The sequence below is a fragment of the Gymnoscopelus microlampas genome (genome assembly GCF_963454915.1).
Source record: "Gymnoscopelus microlampas genome assembly, chromosome: 9".
In the NCBI taxonomy this organism is placed as follows: domain Eukaryota; kingdom Metazoa; phylum Chordata; class Actinopteri; order Myctophiformes; family Myctophidae; genus Gymnoscopelus; species Gymnoscopelus microlampas.
This window is the reverse complement of record NC_139946.1, coordinates 25910181-25934493: the sequence shown is the minus strand read 5'-3', so window position 1 is coordinate 25934493 and position 24313 is coordinate 25910181. Positions and strand designations below refer to the sequence as shown.

The following is a 24313-nucleotide window of genomic DNA, read 5'->3' as shown; positions in this document are numbered from 1 at the left end:
TAGATCTCGGACTTCATGTGGCCCGGTCATCTATGACAAGTCATATGACAATATGTATGACTCAGAATTAGGGCAAGGTTGCCCGATTCAAGCCCCATGATTTGCATTATAAAAATATATATAAAACGTGTGAAAGATTTAGTGGAAGTACTTCTTTATCCCATTGTCAGTATGCACAAGAAATGTGGTGCTGATGGGTCCAGCGATTTGCAAGATTAGCTCTGGCTGTGCACCTGCAGAGCCCTGCCATAAAAGAAAAGGAGGGATTTTTTTTTTTTTTGTCATCAGGACTTTGGTATTCTTCATTTACAAAATGCTGCTGCAAGAAGGCAGCCATAACCACATGAGCCCTAGCATTTCTATTCTAGGCATGTCTAGCAGAATAAAATAGCAGATCTACAAGCTCACATGTTAAGGGGACCAAGTATAGACTCCTGAGGGACCCCAATCAAGAAAGTATATAGAATACTTAAACTGGTTAATGCTTATCAGAAGTCTTTTGAAAGCCTGGAATTAAACACAGGCAACATACATATAGCTGATAAAGCTTTATTGTTTAACAAAATATGGGCAACATAGCCGTTCACACCTTAATTATTTAAAGGTTGTGTAAGTTATATTTTTTTCTGCTGAGATTGTTAAAAAGCTCTCTTTTTTTTTTTTAATAATATTCTGATTGTAATCATTGCTATATAGTGACAGGGGTCTCCCCATCTTTCCAGCTCTTTAGTAAACAAAAAGTAAGTTTACAGGTCGGGACTCGGGATACCAATTTTATCCAATCAGGAGAGAGAAGTCATACAGGATACACAAGTGAAATTAGAAGTAATGGTGAAGAAGAAAAACTAAAGAAAAGGAACTGGAACACTATAAAATTTAAACTGATAAATGACATTTGTGTGATTCTCTCTCCTGATTGAATGAAATTGGTATCCCAACCTGAAAATGTATTTTCTCTTTATTAAAGAGCTGGAAAGCCGTTACTGAACAAAAACACTATTGTTTTAATGAATAACTTTGTTTCACATATATTACTTACACCACCTTTAATTAGTTAAAAAATATTTTGAGATTATAGTATAACAATGAGAAACAAGAAGTAATTGGTTATCTTTTTTTCGTCAAGAGTTACATTAATGATACAGTAGTCTAATTCTAATGAGGTTAAACAAAGAGAAAGGAAAACACTTTTCAATGGCAATCTGAGATTAGAAGGAGATTAACACAGGAATAGAATTTCTTGGAGCCATTTTGCCTCATCAAACAAAGAGAAAGGAAAACACTTTTCAATGGCAATCTGAGATTAGAAGGAAATTAACACAGGAATAGAATTTCTTGGAGCCATTTTGCCTCATCAAACAAGAACCTGTAATTAGGCGACACAATGTTTTGTATTGGTAAATTGCTCTGGATGAAAGCGATTGCTAAATACGCAATTGTTAACATTAACCAGGAAGAGCAATCTGCATACAAACAAACCTTGTCCAACATCATTCTTCTTCCTCCAACAAAAAAAACATCAGAAAACAGTTCTAGAGCTAAATCGTCAAGCTCTACATGCTATGTTTGTATCAATCTTTTTCTGGAGGACGATGTACCCAGCCTGAAGGATTATGTTGAAGCAGACCAACATCCAGTCATCAATCTCTCCAGGGGACCGGGGCTCTGAGCCATGGTAGCCTGGCTGTGGTTATACGTGTGGTAATCACTAGATGCCTCTGGTCCAGTTGAGTAAAGCCGCCTGCTGCTTGAGGATTTTAGATTTTCTCTCAGGTGTCGGAGAGAACCGGGGGAGTTCACGTCGCATCGGCCTCTGGAGCGTTTGTTCGAACGGGGGCTTTCAGAGTCCAGTTCCCTGTGGCGCTTCCTGAGAAGGGATCGGTGAGGGGACAAGGCAAGAGCTGCCATAGCTCTGTTGGCCTCCATGTGCCTTGCGCACATGCTGCAAGGAGGAGCAGCAAAGCGAACCGGTTTTACCTGGCAGACTAATCTGTGGTAGACTCTCTGAAACTCCATGTCAATCTTCTTGGGCGAGTATGGGATGCTGCTGGTTGACTGACGTGAGTAGATCTTTGATTGTGAGGGACTGTCACTGAAGCGGTGAGGAGATTCAGACCTAGATCTGGTAAACACTGGGTGTCTGCAATGGCTTTGTGCAGTGTCTGACTTGTGGATTCTGTAGGGTGACTGGCATGAGTTGACCTTTGATTGTGAAGGACTGTAGTAGTGATGCTTCATGATCGACTTCTGTGGGGAGGAGAGTGGAGATGCAGACCTAGACCTGGATTCCCCTAGGTGTTTGGAATACTTCTGTGGGGAAGAGAGTGGAGATGCAGACCTAGATTCCCCTAGGTGTTTGGAATACTTCTGTGGGGAAGAGAGTGGAGATGCAGACCTGGATTCCCCCAGGTGTCTTCCTGTTGTGTCTGACTTGGGGCTTTGGGAGAGGGCATGGGACATTCCACTTTGCCTTTCCAAATTCCTCAGCCAAGTTTTGAAAGGACTCTGTCGGACTGGGGAGGAGCAAACAGCAGAGCTATCTGTGACTGTGAGTGATTGGACATCAGTATTGGACGTCAGCAGAGGACGGAGGCCTTCTCGCCCTGACCTTGGGGACTGGTTCCTGAATCTATCAATCGTGAGATGGCCAGACCTGATCGGACTAATGGCCAGGCCAGTAGGCTGATCCCTCTGATGTTGGCTCTCCGTTGGTTCAGGATGTTGTTGCCTCTGTAATATCTTAGTGACAAAAGAAGGTTTCATAAGAACGGCAGGCCTGTACTTATCCGACTCCACAGGGTTTGCCTTTTTTGTACAACACCCAATTTCTGTTTGTTGATCCTGATGGTTGTTAATGTCGTGCAAATAAGATTGGTTGACCGTTTCAGTTTTTTTCCCTGGTGTTAAGTTCATGAGGAATGAGCGGTTAGGGGATCTCTTACGAACAACTTTTCCTTTGTTCTTCTTTGGGTTCCTGAGGTCACATGCTCTCACTGAGACATCGAGGGTGTGGTTGAGGTGGCTTCTATTAGGCGGAAATCTCTGTCTCCGATACTTCCTCAGCACAGAGTCAGCTGTCTCAAAGATCCTCTGACTATGCCAGGCCTTGGACACTTGATCGATCATCCTGGGATAAAGTTCCACTAAAGAGGTGCCGTGACTACTCAGGGTATTCTCAAGTTCCTCATCCTGGTCCTCAGGCTGGCTTTCCTGAGTCTCATCCAGGCATCCCTGAGTCTCATCCAAGAAGCTCTGACTCAGCTGGGTATTGTTAATTCCAGATACACCTGTGAGAAACACAAAGAACAAAATAAGTAATGACATACAGTACAGTAATACCTTTAATACAGGTAGGCCTGTCACAATCATTACTTAATGGCAATTATTTGAGATAATGGCAATTATTTGAGATAATCACAATTATTTTTGTTTCCATGTTTGACATTTTTATTTTCAAACTGCATTTAAAAAAAATAGTGGAAATGGCAATGTAATGTAATGTATTCATATGTTCCAGTGTTTGATGACAAAAACACAAAATGTAATAATCATGACAGCCCTAGTGAGACCCAAACATCAAAATAAGTAATGAAATAATACCTAACTAAACAAATAATCACTATATATTCACTCAATTGTGACATCCCTAAATGAATTGCATTAACAAAATGTATCCACAAGTGCAATGTGCCATTGAGGGGAAGCAAAACTAAACAGATAGGTTGGTAAATGTCTTACCCTCATGCTGCGCAGAAGGATTACTGCTAACATCAGTCTCATCAGCTTTACTCTCCTGCAAAGTGTTGTCCCACTGCTGAGTAAAACATTACATTTTAGAAGTGATAAAGTGTGGTAGATTCAAGAAGTTAAAGGAGGCTAAAATCCTCATCTGATGCTACCTGAGGAAGAGCGACTAGTTTGAAAAGCAATGCATGGCATTAGTAACTTCATTCCTAGCCATATTTGGTGTTCACTGCAATGTATGCACTTTGTTTAGTGCTATTGCTAGCAAATACACATCACAATTTACAGTATATCACTATACATATCTTTCTCCCTACAGTTTCTTTAGAAAATCCAGAAAGTTACCTGAGTGTCACTTGTGTCCTGTGCTGAAATGAGAAGAAACACATGTGATGGCATTAAATGACAACATAAACAGAGATGTAAACATTGGTGCAATTAGTTAAAAGTTGACATCTACCTCTTAGTGACTGTTCTCCAAAATCTACGGAGGTCTGAGGAATAAGAGACAAAGCTGAAATCAGTATAAAACATTATCACATTTTGTATGTCAGTCTTTAAGATCTGTAGCAGGTGTGTGGTGATGGCTGGTTTAATATTAGGCTGGTGACGTTTAACCACATGAACCCTAGCGTCCCTATTCAGGAGGCAAACATTTGCCGAATGTACAAACTCATAATGGGTTGCGTTAATACATTTTCTATATTGACAACATTGATGAGTCTGATTAACCACATAAGCCCTATTTCATACTTAGTCGCACAATGGTGTCATGCAAAAATAGAGGGAATGGGTGATCTACAAGCTCACCATGTCGCATCACAATGCGTTGTGGGCGTGTGGATCTATTTTCGCTATTCATTTTTGAAAATTAATCTGTATTTAATACAATTCTTTTTTTTAACAATTGATTAAATGTATTAGTTCGATTAGCTGTTGCACGACTAAAGAGCCAGGGATGCCAGCTCTAATTATAATATACATACATCTGTTAGGCAGGCAGCAGTCATGAAGATAACAAGCAAGAAGGAGGGGGTCACTCAACTCATATACACTGTCAGAACTTTATAAGTTGTTGAAAATTGGGCAGTTACATCAACCAATATGACTACCACTACTACCCAAACCTTACATTTGGTTCCAACAGTGTCATCTTCAACTGGCTCTGGTGTAGTTGGCGACAGAGCACTTCATCATCCAAAGAAAGGGCAGAACATAAAATACAAAACACAGAATAACGCCAACCACATGTTAGTAGTAGGAACAGACAGATACAAGTAAACAACCACTGAGTAATGTACATGTTGGGACAAATCAATCCCAACCTACATAACGACTACACAACCCATGCAGGGTTTATGCACATTAAATCATATGATGTGGTAGGAGAAGGAACGGGGTTATTGGAAAGACTTTTAAGTCACCTTTAAAGGGCATCTTGTTCACGTCCACCTCCGTCACATCGTCATAACTCAGTCCTGTATACTGTGAAAAGTCAAATGGACAAGTTTGCAATGTGACTAAAGTTCCATGAATACTGATCAAAATCAAATGCAAAGTTCTCAATGTGACTAAAGTTGCATGAATACATTCTTCCATACATACATTTCACCATTAATTGATAAAACTGCATATTTTGTACCATTGTTTATCGCTTGTCTATAGCCTTAGATCAAGACTATCGTAGATGTATTTTATCGATTTTGACATTTGCATATGATATAGATACGAAAGTAAAAGTCAGACTTGATAAAATACATCTATGATAGTCTTGATCCAAGGCTAGCTTGTCTAGTATATTTACATGGACATTATTGGGTGATTATCCATTTCTCTTTTTTTTTTAATGTACTGATTGAATAATTTATTAGAAGTTTGCAGAAAAAAAGCACATTAAAGTGCAGTTCAATACAAGGTCAGTAAATAGGAATTAAAAAACCCAAGAAAGCCATTGGCTTGTTTCCTGTACTGCTGGACTTTTAAACTGTGTATGCAATATCTAATCAATCAGTGGTGTAAAGTAACTAATTACATTTACTCCAGTACTGTACTTACGTACACTTTTGAGTATTTTTGACTTTACTGGAGTATTTAAAATGTTCTACACTTTTACTTCAATACACCTCAGAGGCAAATATTGTACTTTTACTCTACTATAATAATTTGAAAACTTTAGTTCCTAGTTATTTTGTAGATTTAACCACTTCAGTCCTGTCCTATACATTTCGGACATTTGAAAATAGCCGATCTACAAGCTCACAATGCGTCGCCATGCAACGCATTGTGAGCTTGTAGATCCAACCATGAGTTATAATAAATACTGTAAAAGTCTACATGACATGTTATAACTGATGTCCGTTAGCAATACACATACAACACAACAGAGCTAACGTTAGCACTTAGATCACTCACTCATACATGCATACCTTCTTCGTGATTCTATCCAGGTCACGCTTGTAGTTTAACATATTTAACTCCATGCCCGCTACTAGTTTCAAGTTGTCGCCCATGCTTAAAATATGACGGGTTAATATTGTATTATTAATAACAATGTCTATGAACTATGGTTACTAATTTTAAACCGACGACACTCTGGCGCCCAGGAGCTGCAGAACGCGTTGCCAGGTTGTGAGAGAGAAACAAGTAACCAGGTCTATGGAAACAATCCCAAAATAAGCGAGCCCTTGAAAATAGACAATGAATCTACAAGCTCACAAACGCGTCGCGATGTGACGCGTTGTGAGCTTGTAGATCTAATATTTTCCCCAAAATCTTGGAAGATTTTTTTCAAAATGTGCAATATTTTTGAAACATTTTAACAACACAAATCTTGTGGGTCCCTCAGTCCTGGCATACAAATGTTTTCAGATGGGGGTCCGCAGACTTGAAAATATTTGAGAACCACTGGTTTAAACAATATTAGGAAGCAAGCCCAAATAATCAACTACACTTTAGAAACAAGCCCAAAAAATGCAACCACCAACAACTTTACAGAAAAACAAGCCCAAAGTCGCTTATAATAAGCGGACATGGCAACAACCACTGCTGATTTGAAAAAGTGGAGCCTCTGAAAATAGAGCAACGTGATTGGACCAGGAGGAGGGTGACGTAACACCTGTACGTCATCTTCCTGCGACAAATGAACTGGCAGTGCTGTGCTGTGATTGGCCGAGACTCGCCAAAGCTACCAAGAGGAATCCGTGCCCTGATTGGTTGAGTGCCAGTGTACGCGCTCTGAAAATAAGCGGATCCACGAGCTTGTACATTTCATTTCAGACCTTATTTTACACTCTGTTTCAGACACGAGAGAAACGTAGGACACCCACACAGACTTCCGTTGTAAAATAAATAATTTATGGCCAAAACAGTTCACAGTTGATTTGGAATTAGTTTTGGACGATGCGAGATAACAACAAGAGCAGAAGAATGCGGAAGTAAGTAACGCTCAGCGTCAGACGAAAACAACCAGAGTGGCACATCTCGTCTTCAATACTGATCTCTGATCTCTACACGCTTATTGTTTACCATTTCAGCAGCAAGTCGCCTCACTTCTTCCAACATCTCTGACTGAGAGGGATGTGAAGAACCTGCAGGATGTTGTGTAGTATGTGTAGTATCGATGTCACTACAAATAGACATGGATACTGTTTAAATCACTGGCCTGAATAGTATAATTTTTACACTGCATGGCACCACCAGAAGATGCATGTGAAGAACCTGCAGGACCATGTAGTCTATCAATGTCACTACATTTACATGGATACTGTTTAAATCACTTGTCTGACTAGTTCTGTACCCAAACATGCATCTTCAAAACCTTGTTACACTGCATGGTAGCACCACCAGGAGATGGATGTAAAGAGCCTACAGGATCTGGTGGTCAGAGCTGTCACACTGCATGGTGACACCAGAGCAGCTGTGACATTTGACAGTGGCTCTGGAAGCTCGGTGTCTCTGTCTTACAGAGAGGTCGTAGAGCTTGGGAATGCATTGTCACATGTTCTGCGGCAACACTGTGCTGGAAATGGAGGAGTGGTTGGACTATACTGTCATACCGATTTATATCTGCCAGTCTGGATTCTGGGGTGAGTTTACATGTATATGTGAACATAAGCTGGGTAGAACAAACAAATATGTGTCCAGAAATGTGTTGACTATTACGTCTTACATTTCAAGCCGTGTTTTTCCATTGTTTGTTTTATGTAGCCTCAGGGCAATGAGATGAAAGTTAATCTTAAAGAACATACAAGTGGATCATTTAACATTATTTTCTTTGACAGAATCCTCCAGCTGCCTGCTGCTTACGTACCATTTGATCCAGATGGCCCAGGACTTCTGTCAGCCCGCGTTATGACCCAGTGTGGATTACAGTATTGTGCTCTGCAAAGTGATCTGTTGGAGGTTGTCTACTTTATTTAACTTGACGATAAATAAAAGAGAGGATTTTATATATTTTTTTTATGGAACACTTCACAAAGATGTCTAAACATAAGTCCCTAGTTAACCCATGCATTTTTTTGTTTCTACTTTCCTCACCAAGCGATTCCAGACAGTTTTCTCCGAACTAATGGTGATGGAGGTTTGTGTGAAGTTGTCCAGCTACAACCTGACCCTCGTACGTGTGCAGCTGCTGGCAGCTTCCGTTGCGGACCACAAAGGAACAGAGCAGACTAAAGCCCAAGACGGGCATCATGCTGACGTTGTTTTGGCCAAGGACACTGAACAAGAGGACTTGGCGTACGTGCTCCACACCTCTGGAACAACAGGGCTTCCAAAGACTGTGAGGGTGCCACACAAGTGTATAGTACCCAACATACTACATCTCAGGTTTGTTCCAAAACACAGTAAGGCCTGTCACGGTTATTGCACAGTGGTGGAAGAAGTACTGACATTTTTTACTTTAGTAAAAGTGTCAATACCACAATGTAGAAATACTCTGTTACAAGTAAAAGTCTGGTATTAAAAATGTACTTGAGTAAAAGCACAAAGGTATTGGCATCAAAATATACTTAAAGTACCAAAAGTAGAAGTACTTGTTATGCAGAATGTCCCATTTCAAGTTTTCAAAATGTATAAACATCTTTTGAAAATAGCAGATTAACAAGCTCACAACGGGTCGCATCCTGACTCGTTGTGAGCTTGTAGATAGGCTATTTTCAAATAATGTACAGTATGTTTAGCAATAACATTTTGAATCTTAAAAGTAACTAGTAACTCAAGTTTTAAAATAGTGGGGTAAAAGTACAATATTTTCCTCTGAGATGTAGTGGAGTAGAAGTAAAAGTATTGAAAATTGGAAATACTAAAAATACCTAAAAATTGAACTTAAGTACAGTACTTGAGTAAATGTTACTTTACACCTCTGTATTACATAACCCATCACCTGATCGCAATTATTTGAACTAATGGTAATTATTTATAGATAATTGTTAGAATCGTTTTCCGTTCATCTGTATAAAAACAGCTGGATGAAATGTCCACGTCACTGTCCTCTTTTGACCACTTTCAACCTGGTGTTCATATTATGGTTTTTAGATCGGCTATTTCTTTTAATGTTCAAAAATAGCGGAAATGGCAGAGCCATTCACAGTATGTTGCAGTGCGACACGTTGTGAACTTGTAGTTGTAGATGGACTATTTTAGAAAATTGCTGAAACTATGAACTAATTAAGTCATGGCCTGTTTCGGCCATAGTAGACTAGTTATTTTGATTATTGGTACCAGTCTCTGTCAGTCGTTTCTTAGTATATTTCAGTATTTGTCATATCTGCCTTCTGCAATTTCTTCTTACAAAGCCTAAAAATAATTGTAATTGTTTCATTGACAGGCTACTGTGTGTTCCAATACGTCCCCCCCCCCCCCCCCCCCATTACGTGTACATGGACAACTAAAATGTCATGATGGTGAAAAAAGCCCTAACAACACACGGCTCCACATCTGTACTTTAAGGTGTAAAGGCATTCTTGAAGATCCCTTCTCTTTGTCCAGAGCCTTGTTCCAGATGAGTGCAGAGGATGTGGTTTTCTTGGCCTCCCCGCTGACCTTTGACCCCTCTGTGGTGGAGATGTTTCTGGCTCTGTCATCGGGGGCGTGTCTCCTCATCGTCCCCACTGTCATCAGGAAAATGCCCCAGAGACTGGCTCAAATACTGTTCAACAATCACAGGCCAACTGTCCTACAGGTAGGTACAGTACACAGTGCAATCCATGAAAGTTATAGCTTGTTAAAAAAAAAACGTTGTTAAAAAGATATCGCTCTATATTCTGATAGTAATCATTGCTATAGAGTGTTTGTTCAGTAACAGGGGTCTCCCTGTCTCTCCAGCTCATTAGGGAAAAAAAGAAAACACATGTTTAGGACAGGCCTGGAGGATACCGATTTCATCCAATCAGGAGAGAGAACTCCACAAAGACCATTTATCAGCTTCGCTTTTTTAGTGTTCCAGTACATTTTCTTTTCCCATCACTTACAATTTCAATTGGGATTCTATGCTAGTCTAGTGACAGCGTGCACAAGAAATTAGCTGGTTCTCACTATTTGTGAGATTAGCTCCTGACAGACAGACAGACACAGAGAGAGACAGTCACAGATCCTTTTAGCGGCTATCTCTTTCAGAGCCAACGGCGTCAAAATTCACTTACACCACCTTTAACTCCATTCACAGAGTTACAAATGGATAAATTAACACTGAGGATGATTTCACGCTGTATCCACAGGATGGGTGTAATTGATCAGTTGTATTATTCTACCCAGGACCTGCCCACACATCATTCTTCCTGTTCTCCAAACAGGTGACTCCTACTCTGCTGGGCCGGTTCGGCCGGCGCGCTCTGCGGGAGCGGGTGTTGTGCGCTGGCTCCTCTGTGCGCGTGTTGGCGCTGGGCGGCGAGGCCTGCCCCTCTCCGGCCCTGCTCAGGAGCTGGAGGCAGGAGGGCAACCAAACCTGCATTTACAACATCTACGGCATCACCGAGGTCTCCTGTTGGGCCTGCTGCTACCGAGTCCCAGAGAGTCTGCTGTCCAACAGCCAGTGAGTGTGCTCTCTACTAGGTTTGTTATGGTTAAAGATAAAACTAAAGACTGAGAAGAAATGTATTTTGTTAACTGTAAAAAAGAAAACTAAATTAATACACACTAAAATTAACAATGCAAAACAAACTAAAACTAAACCAAACTAGCATGTAAAATAGCTTTCATTTTAGTTTTTCCATCATCATTATGTGATGTCATGTATTCTTTCATCCTACCCTCTTCAGCTTCTATAAATCAAGGCTTTCCTCATAATACCTTAAAGACTAAAACTAAATAAAAACTAAACTATAACTAGTCAATTCCTAAAACTAAAACTACTTATGCACTCGTAAAACTAATTAAAACTAAACTTTACTTTATAATTTTTATCCCGCGATTTTTGTAACCCATTTTTTTCACCCGGTGCCAATTTCCTAAGTGATCCTGGGCGCTACACCAGCCCTACACCAGCGCTATACCAGTCCCCCACAGCCTAGGGAGGCCAGGGCCGAGCTCATGCTTCCTTCAACGCATGAGAGCCAACTGACCTTCTTGTCACCTGACAGGGGGGAGTTTCCCCGGTAGGACGTAGCGCATGGAATAAAGCAAACATTTTTGACAAAAATCTATGCTTCAGGGGATTCTACCAATGTCTTCTAAATCCTCCTTTTTTTTTTTTTTTTTTACTTATGTTGCTATAATATCAGTGGTTCTCAAACCTTTTTCATGTCATGGACCACCTTAAATGACCCCCCCCCCCCCATCTCAGAATATGTTGTTAAGCGAGTTAAAAATGTAGACATACATATTCAAAGATTTGCACACAATTTCAAGATTTGTTGAAATTGAAAAATAGCAGATCTACAAGCTCATAGCGCGGCACTCGGTGCCGCGCTATGAGCTTGTAGATCTGCTATTTTTTTAACAGACAAAAGAAATCTTAATATGACACAGATGCGTTCCCGGATTGAACGGGTTAGAAAGCAGTACAATAAGAATACAACAACGCCTGGAACTGAGTACCGTGTTGCAAAGCAGCAGACAGTGCCTGGCAGGTGGCTGCTAATGACTTATTGAGGCGTAAGCTAGCAGAGAGCTCCATGCTGAATGGCTGTGGGGCTGGTTATTTATCAGGCTGTGTGTGTGTAGGAGTGCTGCATGGGCTCCAAAAAACACATTCATTACAAAACATGTTTTCAGAGTCCATCTGCTCGTCAGGGAAGGTGGTGCACTCTCTGACAGGGGCTGCTGAAATGGATTTTTTTTTCATCCAGTATTTCATCCATATCAGTGAAAACCGATGATGATATTACGCTGTGTGAATGTTACTTTGGTCTCTTAGGCGCTAGGCAACGTATTGATATTTATTTGTTTTATGGTTCTCATCGTTCTAATCGAATCACAGGATCGTTGTAGTCTGTTAGTGATGCTTTTAATGTGATGCTTTTAATTCCAACCAGTTCCCTTCCCCTCCATCAGGCGCCCCGGCTGTCATGGGGGAGGCGGTATAGCATCCAGGATTACTAAATGTTTTTGTGAGGGTATTAACTACCCTAGGAGACACGGGGAGAACATGCAAACTCCACACAGAGTAGGCCTAAACTAAACTTTAATCAAACAACACACTGACAAACTAAATAAAAACTAATGAATGAATATTTAAAAACTTTTAATATGGCTCTGGTCTATACTAATGTTTCTATCTCTGTCTTTTGTTTTCTCTGTGTGTGTGTGTGTGTGTGTGTGTGTGTGTGTGTGTGTGTGTGTGTGTGTGTGTGTGTGTGTGTGTGTGTGTGTGTGTGTGTGTGTGTGTGTGTGTGTGTGTGTGTGTGTGTGCGCGTGCGCGCGTGCAAAATTATGTTGATCTCATGTTGAACAGTGACATAGACTTCTTGTATACGGCATATTTACCTTACATTACACTTTGCTAGGAAAAAAAAGAAAGAAATTCTGCCATCACAGGATTGTGTCTTTATGGAAGGCCTGACTTCTAGATGTCAACAACTCATGTTTACATCTTCCAGAGCAGAGTGGTCCGTGCCATTAGGAACCCCTCTGATGGGCACCAGTGTGGAAGTAAGAGATGACCGTGGCTGCATTGTCACCGAGGGAGAAGGACAGGTGCTCATAGGTGGGAAAGATGTCATGTAGTCACACAGTAGGGCTAGGCATTAGGCAATATATCCATATTATATCGTTGCTGTCTCCATATTCTAACTTTTTGTGTTTTTTTTTTCGTAAACTAACGCCCTACTTGATCACTACAGCGTCACACAAAAGCATCAAAAGTAGCAGATCCACAAGCTCTAAACGCAGCGCTATTTGAGCTTGTAGATCTGCTACTTTTGCTACTTTTGAATTTGAATCCTGAAAAGTAGTTTTGGACATAATGAGGTTTTCACCCGACAGAGACGATATCGATATCGTGACTAGATATGGTCTCGAATTTCATATTTCAATTTCGTAATATTGTGATAATGTGATATATGTGATAAAGTGTTGTCTTTTCCTGGTTTAATCATATAAAAAACACATTTATTTCATGTCAAAAATGGCGAACATATCCAATCTACAAGCTCACAACGAGTCTGTGATATACGTGAGTTTGTAGATCAGCTATTTTAGCTACTTTTGAAAAAAGAAATCTGCGATTATCATCACAATATCAACATTGAATTATTTGGTTACAATGATCTTATTTAGATTTTGTCCATATCGCCCAGCCCTACAGTACATACAGTGGATCAATGTGAACTCCATAAATCATTGGTTCTCAAACCCCAGGGGTCCTTGTGTGGGTTCCAGGGGGTCCCTAGCAAAAATAGTTAACATCGCATTTTAACCTGAGATAATAATTTATGTAAAGATAATAATCTTTACATAAATCTTGTCTTTTGGGGGCCCCTGGCACAAATCCTTTTCAGATGGGGGTCCACGACCAAATACATATACATTTGGGGGTCCTCGACTTGAAAAGGTTTGAGAACCACTTCCATAAATTGTCAATGGCCTTCATGCAGGAGGGGAGGACAGGGTGTGTCTCCTGGACAGTGAGGTGACTGCTGTCCCTGGGACAATGCGCGCCACTGGAGACTGGGTGGAGGTCAGGGACAGACACATGTACTACCTGGGACGGAGAGACAGGCTGGTCAAGCGCCACGGACAACGGGTCAACTTGGATAGCTTACAGCAAGTGAGACTATTATGTTTTTTATTACAAATTCCACATTTTCTCTTTAGTTGTTCTTACGAGGTACAGATTAGTATGATCAAGTAGGGCATTCATTTACAAAAAAACACAAAAAGTTTCAAAAGGAGATTGGAGGTTTCTGCCCGACAACAGCGATATGATCTGTGTCACTCCAACATCCTCATTATTTGTCCAGGTCTTAAGCGGTCTCCCTCAGGTGGAGATGTGCGCTGTGGGTCTACGACGCGAAGGCTCCGGGCTGGTCGCCTTTGTGGTGCCGTTGACGCCCGGGGCCCGAGGAGGGGCGGCATCCCCTCCTCCGCCGTCCGACCGCCACGGATCCCCAGCCTCCTCTGAGCACCAGGGGGACCCGCCCTCCTCCACAGATCATCACCATCAGAAGAAGACAGGCACTTCAGACAGAAGCCTGCAGAAGTTCATCCTTCAGCAGCTCTCCATGCTCCTCCCTGGTCCCAGCGTTCCAGACACACTGGTGCTTGTCCCAGCGCTGCCACTGTCTTCTCACGGTGAGCTGGGCCAAAGCTGTCTGTTATCTTCTTAGCCATTATTCTATCCATTACTTTTTTGGATAGAATGTTTTTTATCAACAAAGCAATTAACCACAAGCGTTATTTTATACTTAGATGCACAATGGTGTCGTTTTAAAAAAAGTGAAAATAGCTGATCTACAAGCTCACAAAGCGTCACATCGCGGCACGTCTTGAGCTTGTAGATCAGCTATTTCCACTAAGTTTGTACTTAAAAAAAAAAAACATTTAGCCTGTAATTGGGATTGATTATTAATCAATTATTGTATTAAATGTGTCCATTATGTCCAGTGGCCCTGTGGTTCACAGAAACATTCTTCTTCTGCAGGTAAGGTAGACATGGCTGCACTCATGAAGCTATACGAACGGCAGAGGGAACGTTTGGAGTCTGATGCTACACTTTGGGATTTGGCCAAACTAAGGCAGACACTTCAGTCCCTGTGGCAGGTACAGGACTGTTTATGATCCACATATATTAACCACTTAAACCCTATATCACACATGGGCAGCAGCATACGGCCTGAGGGCCAGACCCGGCCCGCAGACCATCTCAATCCGGCTTGCGACGTCCTCAAATTAAAACAACAAACCCCGAACAATCTAAATGATGAAAGGCAGCATTATGTTAATGTATTTTGAGTTAATTGAACTTCATTCCAATTAATGGAAATACATTTTTTATATTAATTTACCATTTGAATACATACCGGCATTCTATTGACTTCAGGTATGCACTCAAAATGGTAAATATTAAATTGTGAAATAGTCTGCTTTGATTCCATCTTTATAACGCAATAATGCAATGTGCTTCATCAGTGACCTATGAAATGAACCATATCAGATAATTGGCAAGATATAAATTAGGAGTAGGCTAATTAAGCCGATAATTGTCGGGGAGAGCCGGTCGTGTGCGTGTGTGTGTGTATATATATATTAGTATAACATAATGATAACTGATCTACAAGCACGTGTTGCAATGCATTGTGAGCTGATAGGTAGGCTATTTTTGCCAAATATTCAGCTATTTATGCCAAATGTTTGTCGTGGCCTATTATGACATGCCCAGTATAGGGACACTAAGGAATATGTGGTTAATATACTGTCTGCACTTCTACTGTGTGTTTATGTTTGGCAGGATGCTCTGGGTGTCAGTGAAGACAAACACATCGAGGAGGATCGCAACTTCCTTTTCAGCGGAGGAGACTCCCTCAAGGCGCTGCGCCTGTGCGACGACATCACGGCCGCCACAGGGGTGACCTCGGCGGGACTTTTGGAGGTCATTCTGGACGGGTCGTTTGCCGACGTTCTGCGCCACGTCGCCGGAGGAACCCTGTCGCTCCCGTACGAGAGCGGCTCCGCGTCCTCCGCGGCCGGGGCCAAGAAACGGCAGGCTGCTCCTTTCCCCGCGGCGCCGGCCAAGAGAGAGCGCATAAACGGCGGGTCAACCCACCACCCCACAGTTGCAGAGCAGATGTACGGAGCTGACGTCTGTTCTGTTAAAGTTATAAGGCGGGCAGGCGAGGTGTCTGAAATGAACGTTAGCGCTACAGGGGGCGCTGTGAGTGCTCAGTCAAATACAGTGGGACACATCAGTGGTAAAGACTCCAGTGTGAACATGGATGACGGTCATTCCCTCACAGTGGGACCCAGCCAGCAGGGCGCTAATGACACACCTCACCAAGGTTATTATAGTTTTTCTTTTTCAGTTTAGTTTTCACTCATTGTCAACCTTATCTTCAACTAGTCCTTATTAATGCTGATTATTAGATGGCACAATTTTCGTCTCTTATGTCTCTTTTGTGGGCTATGGCCAGTTCAGAAACCTGCCTACCAATGACATCATCAATGAGGATTCCAAAACTACTGCCTTTCTCTTCCTGGAAAGCATGCTGAAATAGAAGCCATTGTTCTTGTATAACAAAACAAAAAAAAACTGTTTGAAATCTTGTTTGAAATGGCCAAACGTGCCTACCGATGATGTCATTGGCAGGTTTCTGAACTGAAGGTTTTCTGAACTTTCTGAAATGTCTGAGACACAGAGTAGACAGAAATGGTGCTATCTTATGAGCATTTAGTGAGGACCAATTATGAAAATAAGTTGAAAATGGGTGAAGTGGTCCTTTAACTAAAAGTTGGGTCCTTGAGGTGGTTCTAAATGGATTCTTTCAAGTCTGTAACTCTTGACAGTATACAATTAGGGTCCATTTGGTTCCATCTGTATACTGTCAGAGTTAAAGAAGTAGTTCACCCCAAAAAATACTTGTTTTCTATCAATTACACACCCCATAAAGCCTTGAATTCATGGAGATTCATGGAGATTTTTTTGTTTTTGTCGCATTCCTAAGCCGCCTCCTACTGAGTCTCTTACCGACCGATGACCCGGTCATCAAATTCTTATCTTCATGAATTCAAGGCTTCATGGGTTGTGTAATTGATTGAAAATAAGATTTTTTTTGGGTGAACTATAGGGGGGTCCTTATAATGTAAAAGTTTGAGAACCTGTGAACTCTAACTCTAACCATGCTGCTCCCCTGACAGAGACTGGTGCTGTGGGACTGAGTGTGAGCTGGTGGTCAGACACGGGCAGGTGTGTGGACGCCTCCCCGGTCATCTTGGTTCAGGGAGCAGGAGGAGGAGAAGGAGGAGAGGCAGGTCAGAGTCCAGAGCGCGCCACAGTGTTCATCGGCTCTCACTCCCACAGGATGCAGGCTCTGGACCTGGCCACCGGGGGGCTCCTCTGGGAGCGAGTCTTGGGGGACAGAATCGAGTCCTCGGCCGCCGTGACTCGGTGTGGAAGACTGGTAGTGGTAGGTCAGTGTCGCAACATGATGAACCTGTCTGTTAAATCCACTTGTTTCCTGGGGTTGTCTATCTCAATATCACTTCTTTACTAGAGCCTGGCTGATGCCAGATTTATGGGTCCGATGCCGATCCTGATTTTGGAGAGACCTTATACCAATGTGTTGAATGATATATTGTAAAAAGAAAAAAAGAAGCTAAATCTAGTCAATTTTAAAAACCTTTTTATTTTATTTTATTAAAGTTTCTATTTGAGAACATCTCATAAGCAAACAAATACATGTTTTATAGTATATTGCTATTTTTTATTATATAAATATTTTATGGCGAAAATAGGGACACGAGGTTGAAAGTGCCTACAAATTGGTACACATACAGTAGGCTGCATAATTGCAAATACCGATGTCGTCAAAACAAACCAAATAATGGCCGATATATAAGCCAGAATGATGTATCGGTCGGGCTCTATACTTTATCATGAACTCAACTGCCACAATGAATCTTAGTTTAGTTTATTTGAAAAGTAATATCAGAAGTTATAAACCAATCAAGGATATAACACAAAAAAAAGTCCAGGACTTATTTCCATTGTGGACCTCTTATACATAACAAGTACATGTCATAACATAAGTTGGTGGTTCTCAAAGTGGGGTCCGGGGGGACCCCCAGGGGTCCTTGGGAGGGCACCAGGTGGTCCCCAGCAAACTTTGTTAATATAGCGTCACAATCATTTTAACCACTTTAACCATAATCTTTGAATATACATATATATATATATATTGTAAAGCGAACATTTTTTACTAAAATCTATGCTTCTCAAATCTCCCCCTATCTCAATTTTTTTTAGATGTTTTCAAAACATTATTGAGATGGGGGTCAAATACATTTCGGAGGTTATTGACATGGAAAAGTGAGTCGTGTATAATGTACAATGCTCTTGTCATGGTGCTCTCAGGTTCCTACGACGGCTGTGTGTACTTCCTGTGCGTGGTGTCCGGAGAGACGCGCTGGGTGTTTGAGACGGGGGACGCCGTGAAGTGTTGTCCTGCTGTGGACCCCCTCACAGACCTGGTGATGGTTGGCTCACATGATGGATACGTTTACGCCCTGAACCCACAGGTAAGGAAGGATAAGGATACTGTAGCCACAAGCAACTCTTAGATCCTATTTTTTATATCTGGAATCTAGAGTTGCAATACCAACCCTTGACAGCCCATACATCCAAACAGAAAAGTCCTGTCTGATTGTATTAAACGATGTTAAACTCACCAACATTGCAGCTGACCGGAAAGCGTGAATTATCCTCTTTCTATCTGCAAAGTTTTTGTTTCATAAAACTCCATCATAGACATGTTATGAGCTACTTTCTGTCAATAAATTCCGTGCTGGTGGTTATTTTTCTAAGTACGCTCGTTTTCAATAACGCAACGTTCTGCTGCGTCCTACATTATGTGCAATTTCGAAACGGGTGGTATGCAGGGCCGTTGAGTGATTTGCAACGAGTGCTTCCAAACTCGTCGTGCGACTTAGTATAAATTAAGCTTAAGAGGACAAAAACAACGGCAACATGAGTTGCCGGTTCCCCTTGGAAGATTCACCATTCAGAGCTGTATTTGTATTTTATGTAGGTATTGATTTATTCCGATCAGGAGTTAACCAAATCTGACGTTCTGGTCCGATGTTTTAGTCTCCTGTGAGGCTGGCCATGCTGATTTAGACATAATTTGGAATAGATATCTCCATTGTTAACACAAGAAAGGAATAAAACAAAAACATAAAAGGAAGCAAAATTAATCATCTAACAGTGTACAAATATACCCGTACCAAATGGAACATTTGGTTCCATTTGTACACTGTCCGAGTTAAATCAACACTGTGGATTTTACTGTGTGCTGTAGATTGGGGTCTAATAGTTAAATGCTATCAAATGGAGGTCCATGGCCTAATGATGTATGTCAACCCTTGGGGGCTTGAGAATGACCTATGATCTATTTGCAGGTTGCTCAGTGTGTGTGGAGGCGTCACTGTGGGGGCGGGGCTGTGTTCTCCTCTCCGTACCTCCACTCCTCCCACAGACGACTGTATGTGGCGTCACTGGGAGGACACCTCAACTGTCTCAACCCCGTGAGTCCTCATTATTCATTCACAAGGAAAACATTAAAATGTATACCCACAAACAGAAGTCCAACGTGCTTCAGCCAGTCGTGGGCAGGTAGAAGGGCTCTGTGCTCAACAGTGGGTCTAAATCAGGGGTTTTCAACCAGTGGTCCGGGGACCACCAGTGGTCCTTGAGGGGGTTCCAGGGGGTCCCCAGCCAAATTAATAGTTAGGAACCAAAGTGACCCTTATATGTCTGTAACTCTGAGAGTGTACGGGTCCATTTGGTTCCATTGTACACTCTCAGAGTTACATGAGCACTGATGATGGTGATACGGTGTAGATTGGGACCACCAAGAAATCTAAATGGTTGAGTCCCTGGCATATCTTTTCAAATGGGGGTCCCTGGGCTAATATTTGTCAATTTGGGGGTCCTTGATGCGAAAAAGGTTGAAAACCACTGGTCTAAATGAATTAAAAAGAAAATACCTGGGAACTTCAAAAGAGACTACCCAAAGCAATTTGACTCTGTTTGACGCAGTCGAAGCGGCAAACGTGCTGACCCAGTCGAGTCGAGTGCTCCAGTATTGTATTTGAGTAGACTCTTTTGAAGTGCCCAGGTAAAACAAATATATAAATATTTTTTTCAAAGAAGAAAATAAAAATATCTATATAATTTTGTTTTAAGTCAATGCTGCATTCCGTAAGAGTCATGTCGTTCGAACCCGGGTGTCCTGTACGACCAAATGTTCTAATGAGGATATATTATGCTATGAGCTTCATGCAATAGCTCTTGTCAACCAGTAGATATCCTACCCGGCCACATAGTATTAATGTCTCAGGAGAAGAGCAGGTAGTTTAATGTAAACCACCTCCAGCCACGCATATATGTTAATTGTATTAACATACTCTACCTTACATATTGGTTAAAATAACCTTGTATTCACTGAACAAAGTTATGGAATGCAGCTTACATTTTACATTATGAAACAACTTTTTACCAAACATTAGTGCCCATAGTGTGTAGGACAGTGAGGTGGTATCCTGCAGCCACCAGGAGGTGCTGTGGGACTGGAGACAGGGCTCGACTTGGCAATAACTGCTTTTTCATGAGCCATCTCTGTACTTGGAATGGGGTTCTGTGCAGTTTGTTTTTATTTTAACTTTTTTAACAATTTCAGTTTAGTTTTTATTTGTTTGCTTTAGTTTTGATACTGCGAAAGGGCGTATTTTTAGTATTTGATTAGTTTTAGCGTTAGCTTTAAAAATTGTATTGTAATATGGGGTATTTGACAGGGGTGAGTAAAAAAAATACCATTTTGAAAATGTATTCACAAAAATAATAATTGGGATTGATAAGATGTCACATCACATTAACACATTGTAATAGTGTATTTTAACCGTGGTTGTGTGTTTGTTGCTTACTGTAGGACAGTGGAGAGGTTCTGTGGACACACAGCAGTGAAAGACCCTTCTTCTCCTCTCCAAACGTGTCGTCTGGTGGGCTGGTTGTGGTGGGATCTGTGGACGGAAACATCTGCTGCTTCACTAGTACAGGCAAACCGGTGAGAAGGACCATTGACATCTATTATTATTATTATGTTGCTGTCTGGGCAGAAACCTTGCATCTCCATATATCAACTTTTTATGTTCTTTTGTAAATTAACACCCTATTTCATCATACATCAAAATGGCTAAATGGTTTCAAAATATTTAAAATAAGTATAAAATAGGGCTTTGCTTAAGTGGTTAATACAATAAAATCACTCATATTTTTTGGTTGTTGATTTCAGTCATTTGGATTATAGAAGCCAGCATGTCTTGAAAACATGTTGTGCAGCGACAATAGCCTATCTACAATCTCTCAATGTGTCTGCGACACATTGAGAGATTGTAGATAAGCTATTTTCGGTTATTTCTTTTTAAATATTAGAGCATTTGAAGTGGTCAAACTAGCAATATGTTTAGAAGTGTTTTCCATGAAACCCTAATAGTCTTGGATATTTCATAAAAGCGAAGGTTAAAGCCTTAGTCCGTGATTTCTTCACCTGGTTGGCAGTATGTAGAACAGCAGGAACAATATTATTAAAATATCATAAATACAAATATTGTGTTATTTGTTTCACACTGTTTCACAAAGCGCATAATAGGACATGGCCATACAATGTTTTTGTTCAGTCGTGACATTTTATCTTGCGTTAATCCATGTTTTCTGCAGGTTTGGCAATTTCTGACCAAAGGACCGGTCTTCTCATCGCCGTGCTTCACACCAGACCAGCGCAGGGTGCTGTGTGGATCCCACGACGGCAGTGTGTACTGTCTGGACTGCACCGACGGCTCCCTGGTCTGGAGCTTCCACACCTCGGCAAAGGTCTACTCCAGTCCCTGTGTGCTGGACGCTGTTTCTGCCTCCTGGCTGGTGGCCCTGGCCTCCACAGACGGGACCGTCTGGCTCCTGGACGCAGAGAAGGGAACGCCAATGGCCTCGCTAACTCTCCCCGGAGAGCTGTTCTCTTCCCCTGTGGCGTGGGGGCGCTCCCTTGTGGTGGGCTGTCGCAACGACAACGTGTACTGTATGAAGTTGACGGTCAACAGCGAATCGCAAAGGAACAGCTGAGAGATTGCTTTTGCCAGTGATCCTACTGCGTTATGCATTTTGTTTTTGCAGTCAGCGAGGCTCAATCTTTTTCATTTCAAGGACGCCCAGGGGCCTATTACACGAAAGGAGAATTAAATAAGCCTGGATTTAAGTCAAATCCAGGTTTGACAAAGTCTGGTCCGTGCAGCCTGGTTTATTCCGTTCCATGAACGCCAAGCCAGGCTGAAAAGGAGCGACTTTGTCGAGCTAGATCTTGTCAAGCCAGGCTGTGTCGAGCCAGGATGGTAAAGCCAGGCTTCACGTATTCCTATAAAAGACCATGAAAGTCGATAGCAGAATCCTTGAACTTGACCAATCATGGAGCCCAAAACCAGAGCGGCGTTCTTCTCTGTGGCTGAACAGCAGCACTGCAGCAGCTCATGGAACAGTGGCGTTCCCAGGAATTACATTTAGGGCAGGCGAGATTCAGGGGGGTACTCGAGGAAAAAAAGTTAACAACAACACTACACACACTGACTACAAAAACTGAAAAACGTTAATAAAAACAATATGCAAGTATAATCAATCAATCAATTCTTCAGCGGTGGTCTCTTCATGTTGTAGTTTTGTAATGAATGGCTCAAGCTGCTCTCAGAGCCCCTTTTATGCCAGGTGAGTACAGGTGATGGCCCAGACCCCCACACCTGGCACTCTTGGTACCCCATGAAGACAAATGCCTATATAGGCGAGGGTCGCTCTGCTGAATGGATACGGTGGTGATTAGCTGCCTGCCCGCGTGAATGGACGAGGAGACGGGCTAATGGTCCGACGGCCACTATTCTGTTTGGATTGTTTTTACTGCCTGTTTTTCAGTCAGTCTTTTACTTCATTTTCTAGGGGAGGCGAGATTTAGTTCCTGCTTCTATGGTGGGTACGCCACTGATAGCGTCACAATCATTTTTAACCACTTAGCTTTGGCTATTAAAAAATAGCAGATCTACAAGCTCATTGCGCGGCACCGAGTGCTGCGCTATGAGCTTGTAGATCTGCTATTTTTGAAAAATCTGGAAAATGTGTGCATATCTTTGATGTGTGCATATCATATCTTTGAGTCAAGACCCAGGCTCCCGGGGAGACATCAAATTTCTCAAGAGAAATTTGATGTCTCCCCGGGAGCCGGGGTCTTGACTCAAGACCCAAAAGAGAAATTTGATGTCTCCCCGGGAGCCGGGGTCTTGACTCAAGACCCAAAAGAGAAATTTGATGTCTCCCCGGAATCATACGAGGAAGTAAAATGTATAATAAGCAAGAAAGGAAACACGGCCGCAATAAATGGATCCAGGGAGAAAGCGTGGCAAAGTATTGCCACGCTGTCAAAAAGTATTGCCGACAAATTAAATGCACAAATCGTCCAAAAATATATACAATTTATATACAAGTGCATAAATATATAATTAAGTTAGGATTAAACATGAGGAGTGTATAGTGAATATTGGAATTATCACCTACTAATCTACAATGCGATAGCCTATTATATGCGTCATGCACCAACCTACAGAATTTCTGGATGGGGATATTGAGACTATTTTCCAATATACTAGAGGTAGAGATAGATCCAGACCCAGTGTTAGTCATCCTGGGAGTGTCAGAAGGGATGAAGAAATTACAACTATCTCAACAGCGCCTTCTCTCATACGGCCTTATCGCTGCAAAAAAAATTGATACTCTCATTTTGGAAAAAGAAAAGAGGCCCCCACAATCAAACTCTGGCTCAATGAGATGACAGAATCTTTACATTTAGAAAGAATCAGATTTATACTCAAAGACAAACTGAAAGATTTTGAAAAGATTTGGAAGCCTTTAGTCTCCTTTCTTAAAGGTTGAAAGGCTAATCCTTGGGGATGACCCGTGTCCCACGTAATTTGGGGCAGCACTTCTGGGGAGGGGGAAGTGAGGCGGGGGGGGTCCTTTTGTTTTTTGCTTAAGTTTGAGTGTATTCTTTCCATTTTACCTGTCTATTTTGTGTATATGTCTGTTTGTTTTTGGAAAAAAAGGGAAGCAATCCATGTATATGAACAGAAATGTATAATCCTATCCTGTGCGTCACAATAAAAAATATTTTGAAACATGCGCCATGCATCCAACCAATATGTCTGAGTCTGTTCTCAGGAATGTGTCAAACAAAAAAATCTCCATGAATTCAAGGCTTCATGGAGTGTGTAATTGATAGAAAATAAGTATTTTTTTGGGTGAACTATTCTTTTAAGTGTCTTGTTCAGGGACACTTTGACACATTGCTGAGGCCTGAGATCGAACCTGGGACTTCTGGCTTGCCAGGCAGGCTCT

General features: G+C 41.7%; 2 protein-coding genes across 5 annotated transcripts; one reads left to right on the top strand and one right to left on the bottom strand.

Annotated features, from left to right (window-relative positions):
• Positions 1 to 572: 572 nt before the first annotated feature.
• LOC311052553 (uncharacterized protein) lies at positions 573 to 6348 on the bottom strand. Of its 2 annotated transcripts, none has more exons than XM_084067554.1 (7): positions 6171 to 6348; positions 5169 to 5229; positions 4877 to 4932; positions 4205 to 4238; positions 4090 to 4112; positions 3739 to 3814; positions 573 to 3287 (listed from the first exon to the last, which is right to left on the bottom strand). In XM_084067554.1, the coding sequence occupies exons 1-7, from the start codon at positions 6252 to 6254 to the stop codon at positions 1612 to 1614; spliced, it is 2010 nt and encodes a 669-aa protein (XP_083923680.1). In that variant the 5' UTR covers positions 6255 to 6348; the 3' UTR covers positions 573 to 1611. The 2 variants fall into 2 exon arrangements, with proteins under 2 accessions (XP_083923680.1, XP_083923681.1); XM_084067555.1 differs by having other exon boundaries at positions 3739 to 3811.
• A 645-nt stretch (positions 6349 to 6993) lies between these two features.
• On the top strand, positions 6994 to 22016 carry aasdh (aminoadipate-semialdehyde dehydrogenase). Of its 3 annotated transcripts, none has more exons than XM_084067958.1 (15): positions 6994 to 7829; positions 8025 to 8145; positions 8294 to 8571; positions 9694 to 9925; positions 10536 to 10774; positions 12780 to 12886; positions 13776 to 13948; positions 14142 to 14472; positions 14822 to 14940; positions 15629 to 16175; positions 17032 to 17304; positions 18248 to 18411; positions 19291 to 19416; positions 20820 to 20954; positions 21608 to 22016. In XM_084067958.1, the coding sequence occupies exons 1-15, from the start codon at positions 7594 to 7596 to the stop codon at positions 22004 to 22006; spliced, it is 3480 nt and encodes a 1159-aa protein (XP_083924084.1). In that variant the 5' UTR covers positions 6994 to 7593; the 3' UTR covers positions 22007 to 22016. The 3 variants fall into 3 exon arrangements, with proteins under 3 accessions (XP_083924084.1, XP_083924085.1, XP_083924083.1); XM_084067959.1 differs by having other exon boundaries at positions 8285 to 8571; positions 9733 to 9925; XM_084067957.1 differs by having other exon boundaries at positions 8285 to 8571.
• The last annotated feature ends 2297 nt before the right edge of the window (positions 22017 to 24313 follow it).

Excerpts from the sequence above, each read along its gene's own strand:
- LOC311052553 (XM_084067554.1), bottom strand. The coding sequence starts at position 6,254 with ATGGGCGACAACTTGAAACTAGTAGCGGGCATGGAGTTAAATATGTTA. Across the intron at positions 4,933-5,168 it reads GAACAAGATGCCCTTTAAAG|TGCTCTGTCGCCAACTACAC; the intron begins GTGACTTAAAAG and ends TGGATGATGAAG. Across the intron at positions 3,815-4,089 it reads AGGACACAAGTGACACTCAG|CAGTGGGACAACACTTTGCA; the intron begins GTAACTTTCTGG and ends TGTTTTACTCAG.
- aasdh (XM_084067957.1), top strand. The coding sequence starts at position 7,594 with ATGGATGTAAAGAGCCTACAGGATCTGGTGGTCAGAGCTGTCACACTG. Across the intron at positions 7,830-8,024 it reads CTGCCAGTCTGGATTCTGGG|AATCCTCCAGCTGCCTGCTG; the intron begins GTGAGTTTACAT and ends TTTCTTTGACAG. Across the intron at positions 8,572-9,693 it reads CCCAACATACTACATCTCAG|GTGTAAAGGCATTCTTGAAG; the intron begins GTTTGTTCCAAA and ends CTGTACTTTAAG.